Here is a 19,590-nt window from a genome sequence, read left to right on the forward strand (position 1 = left end):
TCGTATTTTCATTTTTCCTCATTTTCTGCTCAAGTTCATGGTTACAGTATGGTGGGATAAGTCACATGTGGTCAAGGAAACTTTGGACTGCGCACATCTGCTGATTCTCTGCCCTGCTAACCTGCATGTAGATGAATTTTTGTACTCAACCCCATATACACACGCTCATGATTTTTTCATCTTTTGTTTTTCACTTTCTCTCAAATACCCAGGGAAGCTGAAAGACCAATAAACTCTCCTCTCTGCAGAATCACGCATTTTGCAGAATTCTCAAGGTATAAAAGAAAGAATTGAGGCCATCATACAGGCTCACTTAGTCCACCTCCCTGCCAGCACACGGTTATTCCATGCCATGCATCTCCTAATGCTATTTCCAGACTAATTTTAATTTAGGACATTCCTGCTTTTCGTTTCTCCCCATCCTAATTATGGTCTCCCTATCTACCTGAAATAACCTCCATTACAAAAAAAAAAAAAAAAAAAAAAAAAAAAAGGGATGGTCTTAAAAAAACAACTACAAAGAAATCAATCTCTCATCCATTACCAGGTTTTTCTTTTGTTCTGGAGCCACGCGTGTAACCCGGTTAGACCTGTTCTCTTTGAATGCCTAGGACTGAGCTGGCCTTATGCAAACGCTCTCAACCTCATCTTGGTTGTTGTCGTTGCAGCTCCAATCAAATGAACAGGAAGTGACCTAAGGAATTCCCCTATTGGCTGCCTGAGTGTTCAGCAAAATGTTTTAAAATTAGTATCACATCCATTTATCTTCACTCCTGGGAGTCTTTAGTTGACATAAGCTAGTACCTGTGCTTACCCAACCTACTGTTCTGTAGACAGTTTTCCCATTGCCTCAGTTAAGGATTTCCAGTCCAGAATCTGCAGCTAAATGAGGTAAGGTGTTTGAGGTATTTTTTTTTTAAATTTACTTCCTTTAAAATAATGCCAGCGAAAATGAAAAAAAAAAAAAAAAAAGAGAAGAATTGTCTGCTGGACTCATGGCCACCATACTGAGCCTCTCCCTTTCCACTTGGGAAGAGCAGCTAAGCTCATTTGATCAAAAGGCTTTTTAACGTTACAATAAAGTTTTCTGGTTTCTTAGTCAGAACTTGTAATTTCTGTTTAAATATTTCTGTTATGCTTATGTTTGAGTGGGGCTAGATATTGAGGATCTTTTCTATTATAATGTAGCTAATAATATTTCAGGTCCTGAATCTGCTACTTTTGTCAACAGTGATCATCTGTTGAGTAAGACAAGGGGCAAAAAAGTGGACTATTTCAATCCTGTTGAAAGTGCTTGTGTTGCAGAAGTGGGAGATGCTTTACAACTATGGTATTTTTGTTGCTTTTGGTGATGAGGATGTTGATGGTGACTGTGTTTGTAACAAAAAATCCTAAAGTACATTTATAATTTGGCTTGGTTTCAGCCTCAAGGCAGTTTCTTGGCAGTTCTGTGGTGAGGGGGGTTCTACTGAGCTTAGTCCCTTCTAAGTAAGCTAAAGCACCACAAAGAACCCGGCTCAGGCATTGGATAGGTAAATATAGTGTGAGGCCCGCAGTGTCTTTGCTTGTTTAATTTGTTTCTGTTCCAATGGTAATTTTATTTTAATAGAACCAGAACTGGCCCCTTAAGGTATAGACACAGTTGTTTAAGTAATTGTAGAAGTGAATGTAAAGGAAAAGCTACTGCAAATGTATGTTGATTTTGTAAAATATATATGATGGACTTAGTGATAAATGTTTGCATTTCACCACATGAGACATTTTAAGCACATAACTCTTGTGTATATGATTATAAAGTTATTGAATTATATCAGTAATGTGCTTTTGGATTACTTCATCTAAAAATATATGTCATATTTGCCTCTAAAGTACATCTAACTATCCTGTCTTTCCTATCTTTCCTATTCTTTAGACAATTAAACAAGTTCATAATGACAGAAATGAACCTTGAAGTAAAAGTTTCATTTAGTGGTTTTATTTGTACTTCTCTCACCTGACACTTTGTTAGACATATCTAACTTGCACCAGTGTTTCCTGTAATTTGTGAAAATTACAGTGAAATTAAAAAAATGCACTCCTTTAAGTTTTGTTTTGATAACAAATTTGTAGGTAGCAGTTTAAGCCAGTTTCCTGACATCTGTTTTTCACTGTAGCAAATACCAGAACTGGAAAATATAGCAGTTTTATATTTAGTGCAAATGCAGAAACTAAAGAAAACAGTTGCAATCAAAACTCGAAAAACAACAGGATTAAGGTGTTTCTCTTGTAAATATCCCAATGACAGTTTAATTCCTGGCCCTTGCAATTTTCAAAACCAAGTGATTGTTGCAATAACAACATCGAACTTGCCAGATTTTTTCAGAGATAATTACATGACTTGAAGTAGAGCTTATCTTGTAGAAAACTTCCAATCTTGAAAAAAAAATGTAGTAGTCCAACGGTGGGAAATTCACCAGAACTTTTTTAAGTGTCCTGGAAATTAAATACGATTCCTCTAAAAATATTTTACCTCCTTTTCAGTCTGACATGGGCTAGCTTTAACATTCAGCCATCTGATTTTGTTGTCTTTTCATGGTTAGTGTGAAATACCCCTGGCTGACAAATTTCTGTTCCTTGTACAGATAGCTGGGGACAAGTCTTTTCTTAGCCTAGTCTTTGATAGCTGTGGTAGCCTAAGCTCCAAAGGCTTCTCTCATGAGAAACTCACAGTACGGTAAAACCCTCTAGGATCTCGACCTGGTTCATTGTAAGCTTTTCCATCCTTTAATCACTTCAATGTTCTCCTCTAGTTTTTCAACATCTGCTGTGAAATTTGGATGTCAGGACCGGATGGAGTCTGTAGGAACAGCAGTGTTAAACAGAGATATTATGAATCAATATACTGGGAATTCCAGTCCAGGGTTTATGAAGTGTGCTCAAGGCTTTATTAGAGCCACAATCCTCCAAACACCCTTCTCCTCTTTGAGCACTGGTCCTACATGCAGAGGTGAGGTTATCATTAGTGGAGTTGATGTTTCCTTGTCACAAACTTAGTTTTTCTATTATTTTCCACTCAAAGTGTAATTTGTAAAGGATGGTAAAAAAGTATATTTTTCCCAAGTCATACTGCTAAATGCTCTTGTATCAGAGCAGAATAATGCTTTGTTTGCCCCGGCACAAACTGGGTAGCTTTTCACAGCAATGTATGGAGTGACAACCATATATTACCCCAGTTGTGGCAAGATCAGGTAATAGAATGTGGTCTGTTTAACATGGGTTATTATTACACTCCTGTCACCTGAGAGAATATGCTGTGGTATTGCCATAGTAATTTCATATTACTCAGGGTGTTGTGGATTTTCAGCAGTGGTGGAAACAGACAATAGGAAAGTTGGACAAAGAAAAAATTAATTTGGCTCCCATTGAACTTCCTCAATTTTTTGTCATTCCCGGTGAATTTTATTAACATCCGTACTTGTTCTGTCTGGGAGGTGCAAGGTAGCAAATTGCAATGGAGAGAGATCAAACTAAAAAAGAAAAATCATCCAGAAACATAGATGAAGAGAGATTAGAGAGGAAAAAAGGAAGGATTTCTGTAGGTGCGTCTATGTTCAGACAGGATTGACATGCTAGCAGGTTGCTTGTCCCACAGCAATTTGCACCAAAATCCCCTTTGAGGTTGGAATTCTACACCTGCTGAAGAAGTGTGTATTTATGTACAATTCCCACAGAAGAGGATTAAAGATTTTATTGATTCAGTGAACTCAGAGAACTGCCCATGAGCCATGACACCTTTCCAGAATGAGTGCTTACCTTTCCTTCCTTGTTCACCCCTTACACGCTCTTTATAAATATGGAAACTTTTCACTGACTGCAACGTAGCCTGGATCTATTCTGTGGAGTCTACAATCACATGCTTTCTATTGCTATTTACTTGTTCAGATTCAATCCCCACAAAAGTGCCCGAGCTCTTTCTGCAATACTATGAACACCATCTCCATGAACTGGAGATGTGACCTAGTCTACGGAGAGATAGGTTGGAAAGTGGGTGCTACAGGACATACCTGTCTGACTTAAAAATTGGTCAGTGTGCTGAGAACAAGATACAGATAGAGATGAATGCCCCCTTCTTATTCTGAGGGGAATGTGCCCATTCTTTATAGGGTTTTCTGTGGTATTTCAAGGCTCTCTTTCTCATCAGTTTCTTCGTAAGTTGTAAAGTAGGTATTCTGGTTGAGGTCTGGGCATTCCTGCAGCAAACAGCATGTAAAAAGAAAAGGGTCACAAACTTAGTTGTCATTTGTCATTGCTAATGACACACAGTGTTAGGATATGGTAGAACCAAATATAAAGGCTTTGCCATACATGAGGAAATGAACAGAAACACTATTTTTGCTGCTTGCCTAATTTGTGATGTTTAGTGAAGTCTCTGTCCAATCTCACAGCTTCATTACTATTGAATTTCAACCATAAACTCATGAATTTTTCTTCCTAATAAGCGCCTTGTGAACAATGGTGAAGCTTAACACCATTTTCAGAAAAGTGCTCTGGCTTCAGCTGCTCAGCCAGCCCAATGTTCAAGGGCGCTTCCAGATCTCAAACCACAAACATCTGCTTCTCTCTCTCTGTCCCTGCCTTCAGCACACTTGCAGCTTTACATGTATTTTGGCCCCTGATGAACCAAGGAAGTATTTCAGCAAGTTTTCAAGGAAAGGTAACATTGGAAACTCGGCAATGATGAAATTAATGAGTAACGCTCCTGATCGAAAGGCTAAGCAAAGAGGGATTTGTTCTCACAGCTGTTACATGAAAAAGTAAGAATTAATTTTGTTTCTGTGGAAGTCATCAGCAGTCTTAGTATGAGAGCTCCTTTAAGCTCTACTGGGGATGTAGTTTGCACCAAATCCCTCACAGAATGCCTAAAATACTTGGGACATTTGTTGGTCATTGGTCTACAGATGGGCAAGAATGAGTAAACATGGAGTCATGTAGCCAGTGGAGCAATCAACTGCCACTTGGCATTTTGCATGTCTCCCTCTGACGAAGAACCCTCAAAGGCTCCCTTTCCAAAAGCTGACATTGCACATGGTTATCATTACCTATTCCTCTGCTGATCTTGTGAAATGTGCTTCACAGGAAAGAGTATGGGAACTAGTTGACAAAACAGCTAGTTGGAGCTGAGTAATCACTGGTTATATATCAATAAGATGGGGTAATAAAAGAGAATTGCTATGTGGTGGTGCAAAGAAAGTAATTCTACTTAAACACATAGAACAAAAGTTCCTACCTATTAGGGAGGAAGGATACAGACATAAACGTTTGAAGTATTTTCTCAGCTCACAATTAGATGTAGCCAGAACCCCTACAAGTCTGTAAAGACTAAGTAACTATGTGTAAAAATATGTTCTATTTCCCAAATTACTGGTGCCATCATAAGAAGAATTGTTTTGTTTTTTTTTTTTTAAAACTGTTCTGGAATTTCTTTCATTTAGCAGTGAGAAGGGAACTAATTTTTATTGCTATATAATTAAACAATCCGTGTAAAATTGCCCAAGATGTTATGGTCAGGAATCAGACTAAGTTCGTGATATGATGATTACCCCCAAACTTTCTTAATGATTTTTACTGTAACATATAATTATTATTACACAACAGTTTAGAAGCCTGCATCTTGATGATGTACTTTTAAAGTATGTTTGGTTAAGCAATTATCTCACAGATTGGAGGGGCTTTATCAAGGACTCAAATTCTGACACATTCAGGGTGCTGTTCTCATCCCTTTTCCAGTGAGATCTAACATAGCACTTACATAAAAGACTCTTAATATTCCCAGGCACCTGCCCTGATAGAGGAAGATGAAAAAGTTCTAGAAGACTGAATTAATAGGTGATGAGTAAGATATCTGTACAGACTTATCAAAAGTGGAATGAACAAAATGAAAAAGATATAGTTTTTCCTCCATTTAGTGACATATCCTTACCTTCTCTAAGACTTTTAACAATGGAGCTGTAATCCTTTGAAACAACAGGTAGAAACTTCTTTGCCTTCTTTAAAATCTCAAATGATTAAATGTTTTTGGATAAGAGTCAATCCAGTAAATTTTCTTAGTCTGCCTGTAGCCGACTCCAATATGCAACACTCACACAAGCAGCCTCCACTAAGTAGAATCATAGAATCATTTAGGCTGGAAAAGATCACTAAGATCATTGAGTTCCAGCCATTAGCCCAGCACTGCTGAGTCCAACATTAAACCAAGTCCTTAAGTGCCATATCTACGTGTCTTTTAAATACCTCCAGGCATGGAGACCCCGCCACTTCTCTCGTCAGCCTATTTCCTAATATCCAATTTAAACCTTCCTGGTGCAATTTGAGGCCATTTCCTCTCATCCTGTCACTTGCCACCTGAGAAAAGAGTGACCCCTGCCTTGCTGCAAATTCCTTTCATGGAGGTGTAGAGAGTGATAAGGTCTCTCATAAGCCTCCTTTTCTCCCGCCTAAACAACCCCAATTTCCTCAGATGCTCCTCATAAGACTTGCACATCCCTTATCTCCTGTACAGGCTTTCTTACCATACTTTTTAAAATAGGAGTTCAAATATTTTCTCCAGTTTCAGCCAATTTTGTTTACTAATCTGCATAGCTCCTGATTTAATCCTTTAAAATGCAAAGCTAATGGAATTTGGCATCTATGTGTATTTTGTCAGTAGGTATGAATGAGTGACTACGATTGTCTTGCATTGAGTGAGGGGCTGTTCATGCCAAGAGTCCTACACTGAGCTGCCTGCGACTTCCATGCCTGCAGCTTTTGCCCTGTGCCACAGTAGGAGAGCTGGTGTGCCTGGGCTGCCCTTCCCCAAACCCCGGACTATAAGGAGCAGGACCAAGGCATCAGCCTTCCTTATGCTAAGACACGTGTTCAATATTAAAAATCTAATGAAGATTTAATCATTAAAGGTAAAAAGAAAAGAAAAAAAAAATCCCCAGTACCAGAAAATAGCTGTTATAAGGATCTTTGCTAACACTCCCTTCCGAGAACATTGTTAAAATAGGTATAATTCCATGGTAATAAATCTCTTTTTGAGGAAAATAGCTGCTTGAAATAGTCCCAAACCATTTTTATTGGTTTCGTTCTTGAAATCTGTTCCAGTTATTTTAAAGACTGAATACGTACCTGTACGAGGGAACTGAAGAATAAAACTGAAGGAAGCAAGGTTTTTTTTCCTATTTCTGACTCCTCCAGCCCCCATCCTGGAGATCAGTCACAAACTCTGCAGTTTCTGTAAGACCTGGCACTCCTGTGCCGAAGATAGATAATTGGAGATGATATTTTTGTCTGGTTTACTGATTACAGGCTTGTGATTGTATTGAGAGAAACTTCTTTGTCCAGGTCAGCCAGTCTGACTAAATAAAAGGCAAAAACAAAAGAGAGAGAAAAAAAAAAGAAAAATAATTGAAAAAGGAGAAATAAAAGAAATAAGGGGGAAGAAAAGGAATACCAGCGTTCAGTGAAAGAGGAGCAACAGGATTGCCAACTTCACATCCAAGGTGTTTGAGGCAGTCAGACCTGGTAGTCTGCAGAGCCTGCCTGCATTTCAGGATTACCATGGCTGGGCTCTACAGAGGGTTCCCTGGTGACCCTGGTACACAACAGCCACGTTAGGCAAGTTTATTGCTTCCAACGCAGCTGCTCTGTGGTAACATTACTGCCTTTTTGCAGCAACACTGTAGCTTGATGTTTCACATTTTCTGTCTTTTAAAAATAACTCTACATAACAGGCTGAGCTGCACTTTTGATCCTTGGACAACCTGAACATAGGTTTTTACATGTCAGTTGATTCCCAGTTGCCGGGGAACTTTCTTTTTAAAATTCCTTTCGTTGTGATTGAAAGAGAAGAAAAAAAAAAAAAGGAAGGAAAAACCTCTTGGAATACCTACAGTTCCACAGAACAGACATTTTGAATTTCAGCCAGCTCTACTTAGGAGTTTCTAGCTCATTTTCAGGGTCATACATAGGTCAAGGGCAGCTTTTTTGATTTCATAAGTCAAGTGCAGATTTAATTGTATGGCTAACTTATCATTCAAATCTCTACTAGTCACATAATAGCCATGATGCATAGAAGAATCTTGGTTTCAGTCTGAACAGGTCTCTTTTTTTGTAGAGAATTCTTTCCCTTACTTAATACCTTCTACCTGTCCTCAAAAAAACCACATTCAACCTAACTCATCTGCATGTTGAAAGATTTGCTGGAAACATGATGCAATGGATAGCAATGGAGCTTGAGCTGGAAGATATGAGCTGGACTGACTTCTCTGTTGACTTGTTATATGACTTAAGTGAATAATTTCAGCTCTGTGCCTCAATTTTACTATATGGACATACTTCCTTAATTTCTATGCTTTGTGCTATTTACTGCCTTTTCTGTCTATGTGGACTCTTCCTTCTCTGCTCTATGGCTGTCAGTATTTTAGGGGTTTGTCCATCATCATAGGTGCTCTTACAGCAGTTTCAGAAGAACTTAAAAGCAGCTCAGTTCCCAGCTGAGTACGCACTTCTCATAGACTCAATTTTTTTTTCTCGTAAAATAGTAGAGTGAGAGTTGGAGTGATTTCCCTTACGGGAAAGAAAACCTTCCCAATCCTTCAGGTTTTTTTTTCTCTCTCAAGAAAGTTCCTTTATGATTTACACTTAATTTGCAGCTTTTTCCTGGTAATTTTGGAACCACTGTGTCTGATTTTTCATTATGTGTTTTGTAGAACTTTTCTGACTTCAGTCTTAGAACAGTGTGTTGCTTTGACCGGTTGAGGTTTCTGTCGATGGCAAAGCTGGGCTCTTTTCTGACATCAGGCTATCCTGTAGCAAAGGACTATTTATGAAGCAGGAGAGAGTTCACATAAGAATTGAAAGAGCACATTTGTGCAAAACCCAATGGGAAAAGCTCTATCGTCAAACCGGCCCCGGCTGTTGAGGCAGATGCCAGGCTCTGCTTTTTTTGTTTATATTCCAACAAATCAAAGCTGACCTGTGCTGTTATCAGAGTAGAGCAGCAGGTGCAAAAAAATAACTCTGCTGCCAACTCAAACGAAAGGGTAAGACTAATACCCTCTGGGAGGTATTGAGAAGATAACAGAGAGCCATGCCAGCAACTGAATTAACGGCTCTATTTACGGTGGGTTTTACTTAATAACCTGCTCCTAACACTGACACATAAATACTCCATTGTGTTGTTTAATGCAACCACTGGAGAAATCAATGGAAACAGGATGGGCAGCTCTTGCTGTGCCAGGTGAGAAGGAGCAACACCACGGAAGTGTTGCTCCTCTAACCACAGGCCAGAGGGAGACAAGGAAGGTATTCTTGGCTTTTACAGAAGTGGGGAGACATCATTTCCCATAACTTCTTGACTTACCTGTAGAAGGTGGCTACAGAGCAAGGAAAATTCATTCCCCCGTTTTCTGGTTGAAGTCAGGGAGCATAAATGAGCCACAGCATATATGTTAAGTACTGCCTCAGTGCCATGTGGCTCTGGGAGGTACTGGGCTTCCTCAAAAGTCCTGTGCATGCGGGGCAAGTGAGCCTGCTGCTGTAAAGCAGACAGCTCTTATTCTTTTCATAACAAACACAATATAAAGAAACCACATGGATACTGCTGGGCTCCACGTAAATGTTTACTAACACCACACAAACACACAAAGCTCAATGGCAGTCGAAGTAATGGTTTCACAGCAGCTTTCTGAAACAGGCTCAGTGAGCTCCATTGAGCTATTTCACTAACAGCTTTCCTAGGGACACCTTCCTTTGCAAGCAGATGCCCACCTTGGGATTTGGTAGTTTGGAGAGGAATGCAGGGCAAGCAAGAATCCTGGATGGAGCACTGTGCTACATCTCCTCTTTGAAATATGTTTTTGCTATCGTGTCAGCAAAAGAATGTGATCGGATTGTGGTTGGTCAGTCACTGGGTTGTAATAAGATATAAACACTGCTATTGACTGGGTTAGATTCCCGGGAAGCTACCTAATTTAGGATAAAATGCTTTATGCTTAATTTCCAGCTTCTCTGTCCCAGTTAATTTGTGCTGTGACCCTCATGTTAATAAAAGAACACAATTGGTTTGTTGATTGAGTGAATCAATTCATGTAAAAAGTGGTAATTCCAATGGGAAAATTTGCACATTCCCCAAGACACTTCCCTATTTTGGGTCTCCATCCTATGTTCTCACTCAGAAACCAGCCCCAAAAAGGAACTCTGCAGTTTCCAGGCAGATGCCCTTTATTAAAACAACATATATGAAACAGAGTTTACAAAAAGTAAAAGAGAAAAAAAAACAACCCTTTTTTTATTTTTAAAGTGGCAAATTAGTGGTTGTTACTGATGAAAACCAGACCAGCCCCATAACAAAAGGGAAGTGCTAGTGGTGATAGTGGTTAAAATAAACTTCCACATGAAATACTGGCTGCTGCAGCAGCACGTATCTGAGTAGCTGTTATGTCAGCAACGATTCAGCATCTAATGAGAGCCAAACATGAATACAAGCACAATTATTATTGTTATTATTGTCATTATTCACTAACAACTGAACAGTCACACAGGCTATATTAGCAGTATGGAAAACAGTTCCCTCAATATGCTGTTAGTCTTTAAAGCAATGCAAAGAGAAGCTGTCGTGGAAAGTAGAGGGAAGTGGTGGGGGAACCAGAGCCAAGGGAAAAGGAGAAGGTGTTAGAACATGATGGTAATATTTTGTTAGCTGATGAGGTTCATGCCTAATTATAGACGTGTGGCTCGTCAAGTTAAAGGGCCATCTAGAGTGCTTTTTGGCCATTTGTATATTTAGTGTATTATAAGCAAAAGAGAGATGTTTAGCAAAAGGAGATTAGGGAGATGAGCTGGCTCCTGCTTAGAGGAAGGATGTACCAGAGAGATAGGAAGGACATGAAAGGAGGTGTGGAGTTGTTCCATGAGGTGTGGTGTTAAGTGCTGAAAGAAGAATAAAGAGCAAAGGGAGCTTTTCCCATTATTGTGTTTCCAAGACTCTGTATCCCTGAGGCTAGCCTGATGAATCTATGACAAATGACTTCTAAATATTCAGGAAAAAATGGTTGACCCAAATTATCGTGAACTTACTGAGATGGTACAGACAGTAATGACAGCAGTGCCAACTCTGACAAATATAAAAAGAAAACAGCCTGCTTTTTTTTCGGCCAGTTTTTAGTGAATCTATCTACTTGTTCCAAAAATTCCGATAATACATTATTGCAAGTATGACTGAACATCTATCACGAGAAATAAAACCTTTTCTTGACACACTTTTACCTTAACTCTATGGCTAGCAATTTTATTAATATTGTACAGATCTGTACACAGAACTGCTGCAAAAGGAGAATGAGGTTTTTGACAATAAAATAAATTATGATCCTGCTTTTTTCATATTCAAAAACTAGTGGCATGGCAAGAAGACACACATCTAGCCTGTGGTGTGATGAGAAAGCATGGATCTGCAACACTGGATCCTTGTTAAGTGACAGGTTCCATTTCACTGTTTTCTGTGCCAAGGTAACATGACTATGGGTAAAATTTGCAAAAGTACAAACCTTTGGTAGTTAGCACTGTCAGACACATCTATGCCTTGAGTCTGTTTGCTTTTGGTTTAGAAAAACAAACAAACAAACCCCCTCTCTTTTAAAAGTCTCCCTTTTATTTTCATTTGACTAATGAATGCCTTGAAAATTGAAGTCAGTTCATATGAAGATTATTGGGGAAAAAAGGGTCAGCGAAAAAAACAACCTATGAGACTTTGTATATCATCAAGTAATTTTTTTTTTTGCATTCATAAAGTGAACTTTGTTCTCTCTCAAAAAGGAAGCTGAACTACGGTTTTGTCTTTAAATTACATCGTTAAAGGAGAGATAAGAACCAAACCCAAACCCTGGAGCAGAGGGATAGCTCAGATACAGATCTAGATCCTAACTTTTCTACCCAAGGTTCTCTTTAGTTAAAATATATATGCAAGATTTTGAAGCTTCCATATGAACATGTTAAAACAACCACCACATATCTCTTACAACAGTTGCCTTGTAGTGCATCATGAAAATAATATCTTCAGTAATAAAATATTCCAATCAAGCTTTATTTGATTTTGTTTATCATGATCCTATCTGTAATGTAGGTAAATGTTAAACACTCCTTTTCTATTCATCTTCCTTTTTCTGGTCTTTCAGTTTACCTTCTTGTATACATTTAATATACAAGGTTCAAAGAAAACAAAAGAATAAACCAAACTCTTCCTTTCCAAAAGCCCACAACACTAAATGATCTAGGTCTCAATGTAGTCTCTGAAAGCTCACCAAGAGTCAGTTTTGCACATGCAGAGGTGGGTTTATGCATATGAACCACAGTTGTATACACCAAAAATACAGAAGCATAGGAATGTGCACTTCAGAGAGGTGTAGAAGTGAAAAAGATTGGCCCCAAAGCCCCAAAACGGAATCCTGAATAAAAACAATATTGGAGATTATTTAGAAAATTTTCTTATAATTCCTTGAATTTCACACTCATAGTGGGATTCAGTAAACACATTTCAGTACTATGGCCCAAAGGTACATGAGATGGACTAAAAATGAAATGCATCAAATGCTTGGCATGTTTTACAACAAATATTGAATGTGATCAGAGTGTTTCTTTGTATGAACTTTCTTCAAAGCTCTCTAAGCTTTTGCAATTCTATTAGTGGTGAGTCTTGAGGTTATCATCAAATAGGGCAAACTGTATGTGCTGTCATCTGAATGGTACTTTGAAGGTCATAGCAAAGTGGTTCAAAGTTGAGCTTTTTGTTGTGAAGCGAATCCCTGCGAGTAATCTGCCTGCAGATAAATTGTTTCTTTTGAGCTTCTCTCTGCTTTATAGCCACTAAACCAAAGGTATGGAAACAAAGCAGTATGTAATGGCTACATGTGGATCTATGTGGCCAGAAGAGATGCTAGCACACTGCAGAAAAGTTTCATATCTGAAACTCAGCTGTGGCAAGGATGATATCTTATCTGGGAGTTTGGCACAGACACCAAGGATGAACCTGAGACCTTTGCAAATCAGACAGATAAAGATCATAGGGCAATTTTTTGGGTCAGCCATAACTGTATGTATAGGCACAGTGGCTCAGACTAAGGCCTCGAAGCCTTGGCAGTAATACACATTAAGTGAAAGGGAAAAAGAAAACCCATAACAGTAGATAACAGAAGACCCACTACAGAAGCTCACACTAAAATGCAAACAGGCTTTCAACATTCATATATTCATTTTGCCCTTACCACCACCAGAGATGTAAAATAGGTGGTTGGAATGCAAAGCAGCTAATTGATCATATACGTTAAAAGTACAATGCATTTATGTTTCCAAAGTAGCCGCATGTGTAAAACAAGTCCACGTGCTGTGTTTTACACGTCCTTTGTTTCCGATGTCTTGAAAATTCTGCCCACTTAGCTATCTTTTCATTTTTCAAGAGAAGTATTAAAAATCCAGATTTTGTTACTCTGCAGTTGCAATTATCACTTGGTATTATTTATTTTAGATTACTGTTTAAGTCTTTGACTGTAATCCAAGGTGTAGTAATGATCTAAAATATTTAACATACTCTGTAGATACTTGTTCCATAAACTCCAAACCCTGAAAAGCAGGGATTGTGTCTTCACTGTGTACATAACACACTTCAAAGAAAACAGGCCCAGGTGAAATCTACATTTGAAGTTCAGCCATGATGGTAAAAGGGTAAAAATGGGGAAGAATCCCATAGGTAAATACGCCAAAAGAGATCCACCCTTTTGGACACGCCAGGAGGAGCTGCACTGAGCTTGTCTCAGCTAGAAGTCACTCTCAGACTTTGCATAGCTTACAGGTGGAGTCATGGCTTAGCAGTTTCAGTCAATTTTGCCCTAGACATAATTTTTATGTTTTGCATAGAGTGCATGGCTTTAGAAATGAGAGGACTTCAGGCCACTTCCTCTATGGGCTCCCCCCTCCTCGCTCCCTTAATTCATTTCAGAGTCATGACATAAGCAACTATACAAATCGATATTAGAACAATCACTCTGGTTTTACTACTTTAGGATTAATTCACCTTCTCTGTACTGCTTATTTACTTTTCATTCTGTGTTCAGAATTTTCCTGTCATTTAATAGGAGTTGTTCTTGATAGATTCTGGTTCAAAGAAAGGAGAAACCCATTATATGGATGTTAAGACTTATTGGGTTGAATGTGGAAATGGCTATCAGAGTCACTTATTTTCAGAGCACACCTGTAGTGCAATAAAATAATTTGCATAGGGCACACTATACAGTGTTCAAGGTTCAAGGATCTGTAAATATGTTTTTCTGCAATGCTGGATTTGCTCCATGGGCAGACCATGGCTCCTTGCTCTTTCCATTACTGCTATTTACTCAGCGTGGTCAGGTGGTCAAGGAAGGCAAGAAGAGCAGAGCAAATGACCTCCTGTTACTGCCAAGTTGCTGGTTGTGCCTTGGCCAACACTTCTTCAGACTCCAGTGAGAGCTTTCACTAAGAGAAGCCTTCAGGGTTTAGCCTTTGAGTACCACCTGATATATTGAATACAGGTGAAAGATTATTTTTTTAAAATGGATTCATCCCTTCGAATAGGAATGACTCTAGAAAGAATTTTGCTGAAAGCCAATGCAGAACTGTATTTAACTGTGCTGTTTGAGTAGAGTGTTATTTGCTTCCTCTCGTATCTGTGCAGTGTTTCTAGTGGCATTATAAGATTATACTCCAGAGACAGCTCCTCTTCAGTGCAGCAGAATGGAGATGTGTGTACAGTCACCTGAAATGCACAGACATAGAGGAGTATGTGTGTATGTATGTGTATAAAAATACATGTGAGTATATACATGTATATACATGTGCTTTCATTTGTAATGTACCATGTCTTAGCAGAGGGACATACCTCAAGATCTTCATATTGTTTTCCAAAATCTCAGCTCAGCTAGAACCCCTTTTTAGCATGGTTTCCTGAGGAAATGAGGCTTCTGTGGTTATTCGGTCTGTGTTTTGGCTTTTGCATTTGGCCTGTAACAATCTTTGAGTTTCATTGCCAATCTTAATTAAATTTGGTATGGGGGTAGAAGTCCCAGAGATACGAAGTTTTTACAGGATTAATGAAAACTGTCTGCCAAGTACAGAAGGAAAATCCACTAATACTTGATCTGAAAGAAAGAGTGACGCTGGAGCTCACTCCTTTGAGACAATGAGATATTATGAATGCCCCAACCGTGGGAAAAACTTCAATCAGCACTCACATCTTACTAGACACTAGAGACTCCAACCACAAGATACACATTCATAGGAAACAAGGCTTCATTAGTTCCACCATTCACTTTGATACATGGAATATAATTAAAAGAAAACTGAACATCTTATATGTCCTTCCCCTTGAGGTTTCACACCCTTTAACCAGGTTTGTCTGTACACCAGGGAGAATTGAGCATTTGACCCTAAAGTAATGAAGAACACAGTTTCCAATATCCTGACTCAAAATCTTTCCAAGTATGGGATGTGACACTGATATAAGCAAAAATCTTCCATGAACTTTTAGCAAATAAAGTCATATACATGAAGAGAATCACAGTTTAGTTTTGATACATATTTTTGAGCATAATGCTGTATGGTTCCAAGCAAAGGCGTGGAAGTTATATTAGTAGGACTTTATACACCTCCTGACTTCCAAATAAGCAACACCCTTGCATTAAGATAAAGGAGGTGACTTGACAGTTTTCAAGACACTAAAACACCTGTTCTTTGAGTAATACACAGAAAAAAGTTTGGGTTAAAGCTAAATCCAGTCCTGTTTCTATGATTAATGTCATATTCCAAATTCTCTCTCTCATACATAATTGTTCCTACAGGTGATACCGAAAGTTATTCTGATTGAGATAACTTATATAGCTTCCAAAGATGGGATGTGTTGATTGATTAAATTTTAGGGAAAGTTCCATACACATTATCTGATAATACTACTAATGATGTTTATGATACTGTGAAAAGCAACTGTCTGCTAGACTGTGACAGAGAGAGAACTTTTTAAAGAAAAATAACTGAAACACAAATCTAGGAGAAAAGCTATCAGAGTGATTCTATTCAGATCTCTAATGTGCATTGGTTTTAGTTACTGCTGTGGTGAAAAAACTATGCAAGACACATGATTTAATTTATTTAACTATCCATAGCTTCAGTTGCCAAGTCAAACTGTCATAGGATCTTTTGGTTTGGAAATTCACCTGATTAGTTATGAAGAAGGAAAAATGAGAGTTTACCTGAAATGAATTTTCAGGGCAAAATTGCACAGGAGCTTGAACACAGAAATAACTTCATTTCATATGCACACATTTTCCCAGACACATTTGTGTTAGCAAAAGTAACACTTATGAAAACTCTGTAGAATTCCAGAAACTGCGGAAGTTGCAGAATACAAAACCACATAACACAATACTTGAAATTCTGAGATGGCTTCTGTAAATATGACTTCAGATTAATAGATTTAAACTGAACATTAAGTGCAAATTATAATTTTTTAAAAAGAAAGGAATTTACCAAACTGGGTTCCTAAGTGTGTTTTGCTAATCTTCAAGTATTATAGTTTTCCCAGAATAGCTGGTATTTTAGCTTACCTCTATTTGATACTGTAATATGGTCTTGTTCATTAATACTTCATTCATTCATACCTAATAATCTTTAATGATTAAAACCAAAGTTAAAGAAATAACCTGATACATCATCAATCTGTACAACCTCAGAAGTGTATGTATTGGCTGTCAAACATGCATTATTTCCTAAAAGTTCTTACACATCAAGTATATAATTTATATACATGTTTTATGCTGAACATCTTTATAATCGCTATATTAAATTAAAATCCTTCCTTACAGCTTCCTCTTCACAAACTAAGTGAGGTCTTTACACAGGGCTAAAAAATGTCTTCTAATTTGCATAAATGTACTGACTGATATGATAGTCATCTTTTATTTGGCCACAGTGGGACAATATGTGTCATACATATCTAAACAGTTAATATTTTATAACCCCGTATACCTACCATGAGAAATTAAATTCTCCTTGCTAGTGATCAATGAATTACACGTTGGCTAGAATAAAAAGTGGAAAACAACTGTTAAATCACCCCAGGTTTGATCTTGCCATTCTGCTTAGCTACCAAAAAAAAAAAAGCCCCTGAAATAGTTTATACAGTAAAGCACCATTCCCTGTGATAAACTTCCTAAGGCTTTTGCTTTTTAAGCAGTTGTCAGTAACCTCTCTCTCTCCCTCTCCTGTTCTAAATATATAGAGGGGTAGAGAAATGGGAGGGAAGAAAGAGATACTTGTAACTTTTAAGTTACATGATTTATTTTAAATGACAGAGCAAAATACCAACCCAGGTTGTTTTCAGGCTGTTCCCTTAAAACCAAGGCTGTAAGTGTTTTTATTGTCTCCTTTTTTTCTACCAAAAAGCTGGCATGATCTCGTAGGGGGTCAGGCTGCGCTCTCAATGGAAGCTTTTTCATTAGCCTCAGTGGATAAACAGCCATGACTAGTGACTTTAACCTTCACAAGTCCATTTTGTATTTCATAAGCTTTTTAATTCCAAGGTGAAATCTAGTTGCGTGCACATGCCATCCTGATGTCTAATGTTTTGTTTTTATGGACTTTGTGGCTTTCGACCTAGAATATTTTTGAACAATGGTTTGGTTTTGTTGTTTGTGTGTGTGCGAGTGTTTTTATTCATATAACAATAACAATCTAAAGCCTTTATAATCTTTAACAAATTACTATCTCCATCTCAAATAATGTCTATGGTTATAATGTATATTTTTAAAATTTACAACTTTAAAACCACTGAAAGATCACATTAAATACCCGTTATTGGGGAATTTTGTATACTTTCACCGGAATGATTAAACATGCGATAAGTACGTGACATTTTCTGAAATATCATACAAGTAGGGGGTTTTCAAGTATAAAAAAATAAAGGACAATTTTTCTCATGGTGCTAATGCTAAGATACATGGTAAAGACAGTTTGTGTCTCTTAAAAGAAGGAATGATATCTCGGGGGTGGTGTCACTCCAAAATATCAATTCTGTTATAACAATGGCTGTCTCTTTTCTAAGAGCTCTGACTGTCTAATTTTTTTTGGTGATCTGAAATATATGATCTGGAATATTTGTTACGAAGAAGTGTTATAGACGCTGCTGAGACAGATCAGATAAGAAGCTGACAAGATATTCCCTATAATGCTACCTCCCTATAGCATTATTATGTGTATCCTTCTGTGTGAAGGATTTTCTGAGCATGGCTTGTAGTTGACTGTAGGAATCTGAAGTTATTGAAAAGTCTTTTCTCTCTCCTAAAAAAAAAAAAAAATAAGAAAAGAAAAAAGAAAAGCATGTTTAAATCACATTTCTCTTTGAAAATGAAAAAAAAGTAGAACAATTTGGTATTTCATATCTCAAAGCTTGGCAGTTTTCATGTATTGCTCTGTCAGGAGCCTTGTCTTTTCATTCGGCTTCTTTTCTGATTACAGATTATTCATTTATGGATGGGCAGCTGTAGAAACTTGCTTCTTGCATATGCAAATTAATCATGGTAATGTTTATCATAAGAAGATTTTGTGGCAGTAGAAAAGGGGTTGTGTCAACATGTTCTTGATTTCAGTTGTATCTTCTACAAATGGAATTGGCCTCTTTACTTCACCTTCAGAGGATTTTTTTTTTTTTTTTTGCCATTTACCTCTTGGATTAGACACCGCTCACTAAGCAAGCTGTTCGGTTCACTTACAGATCATGATTTTGGAAGGAGCTGGCAGAATGAGTATCAATTCCAGCAGTAATCTACTCCACCAGCAGCCTTCCTGGACAGACGGATATTCCACATGCAATGGTAGGAGCAATTCAGCCACTCTGAGCCATGTTCTTTATGGGGAGCCAGGGGAAAGGGACTGCTACACCTTTAAGCATGTACAAGTACTATATTCAGTAGTACTAATCCACTGGAGTTTCACTCCTGGTAACAAAAATTTCCATTTGTTATTTTTTTAGTAAAAAACTGAACTTGCAAACCAGACCAGTTTATTGTTAATTTCCTTACTATTTTTTTTTTCTTAAAATTAAATTGTGTTGAAAGTGCCAGAAGTTCTCTTTTCTCAGTTCAGAATTCTTTCTCTCTTACTTTACCCCTTCCACCTCCTCTGAACCTGCATTACTCTTCAATGCTAATCACCTCTCTGGCTTTCCAGGAGAATATTCGTTTTGCTGATTTACTGTATTTGCTTTTTTCCACTCAAAGTACTAGATAGCTTTCTAATTAGACTGGCATTAGAGCGCTAGATAGCTTGTGACTTGAGATATTTTTTTTCCTCTTACTGTTTTCTGATTATATGTCTGTGTCTATAAAAATGTATTCATATGTATTCTCTCAATATAAAAATATATATATAAACCTCTCTCTATATATATGTATAGTACTTGGTATAATTTTAAAATTCTTTTAATTATTCAGTGGACAGGTAAACCTTAAAATCTAAGCAGAAAAACACACAATGCTGTTGTCCTTCTAATCC

At 37.7% G+C, this 19,590-nt stretch overlaps 1 protein-coding gene across 1 annotated transcript in view; it reads left to right on the forward strand.

The window, feature by feature from the left end:
• The first annotated feature begins 735 nt into the window (after window positions 1-735).
• Window positions 736-19,590, forward strand: part of EHF (ETS homologous factor) — a 33,536-nt gene continuing 14,681 nt past the window's right edge. The window contains exons 1-2 of the mRNA XM_064657735.1: window positions 736-891; window positions 18,812-18,911. Coding sequence (XP_064513805.1) covers window positions 18,815-18,911 — 97 coding nt within the window. The 5' untranslated portion in view covers window positions 736-891; window positions 18,812-18,814. The remainder of the gene's footprint in view (window positions 892-18,811; window positions 18,912-19,590) is intronic.

The sequence above is a fragment of the Pseudopipra pipra genome, chromosome 6, assembly GCF_036250125.1.
Source record: "Pseudopipra pipra isolate bDixPip1 chromosome 6, bDixPip1.hap1, whole genome shotgun sequence".
Lineage (NCBI taxonomy): Eukaryota > Metazoa > Chordata > Aves > Passeriformes > Pipridae > Pseudopipra > Pseudopipra pipra.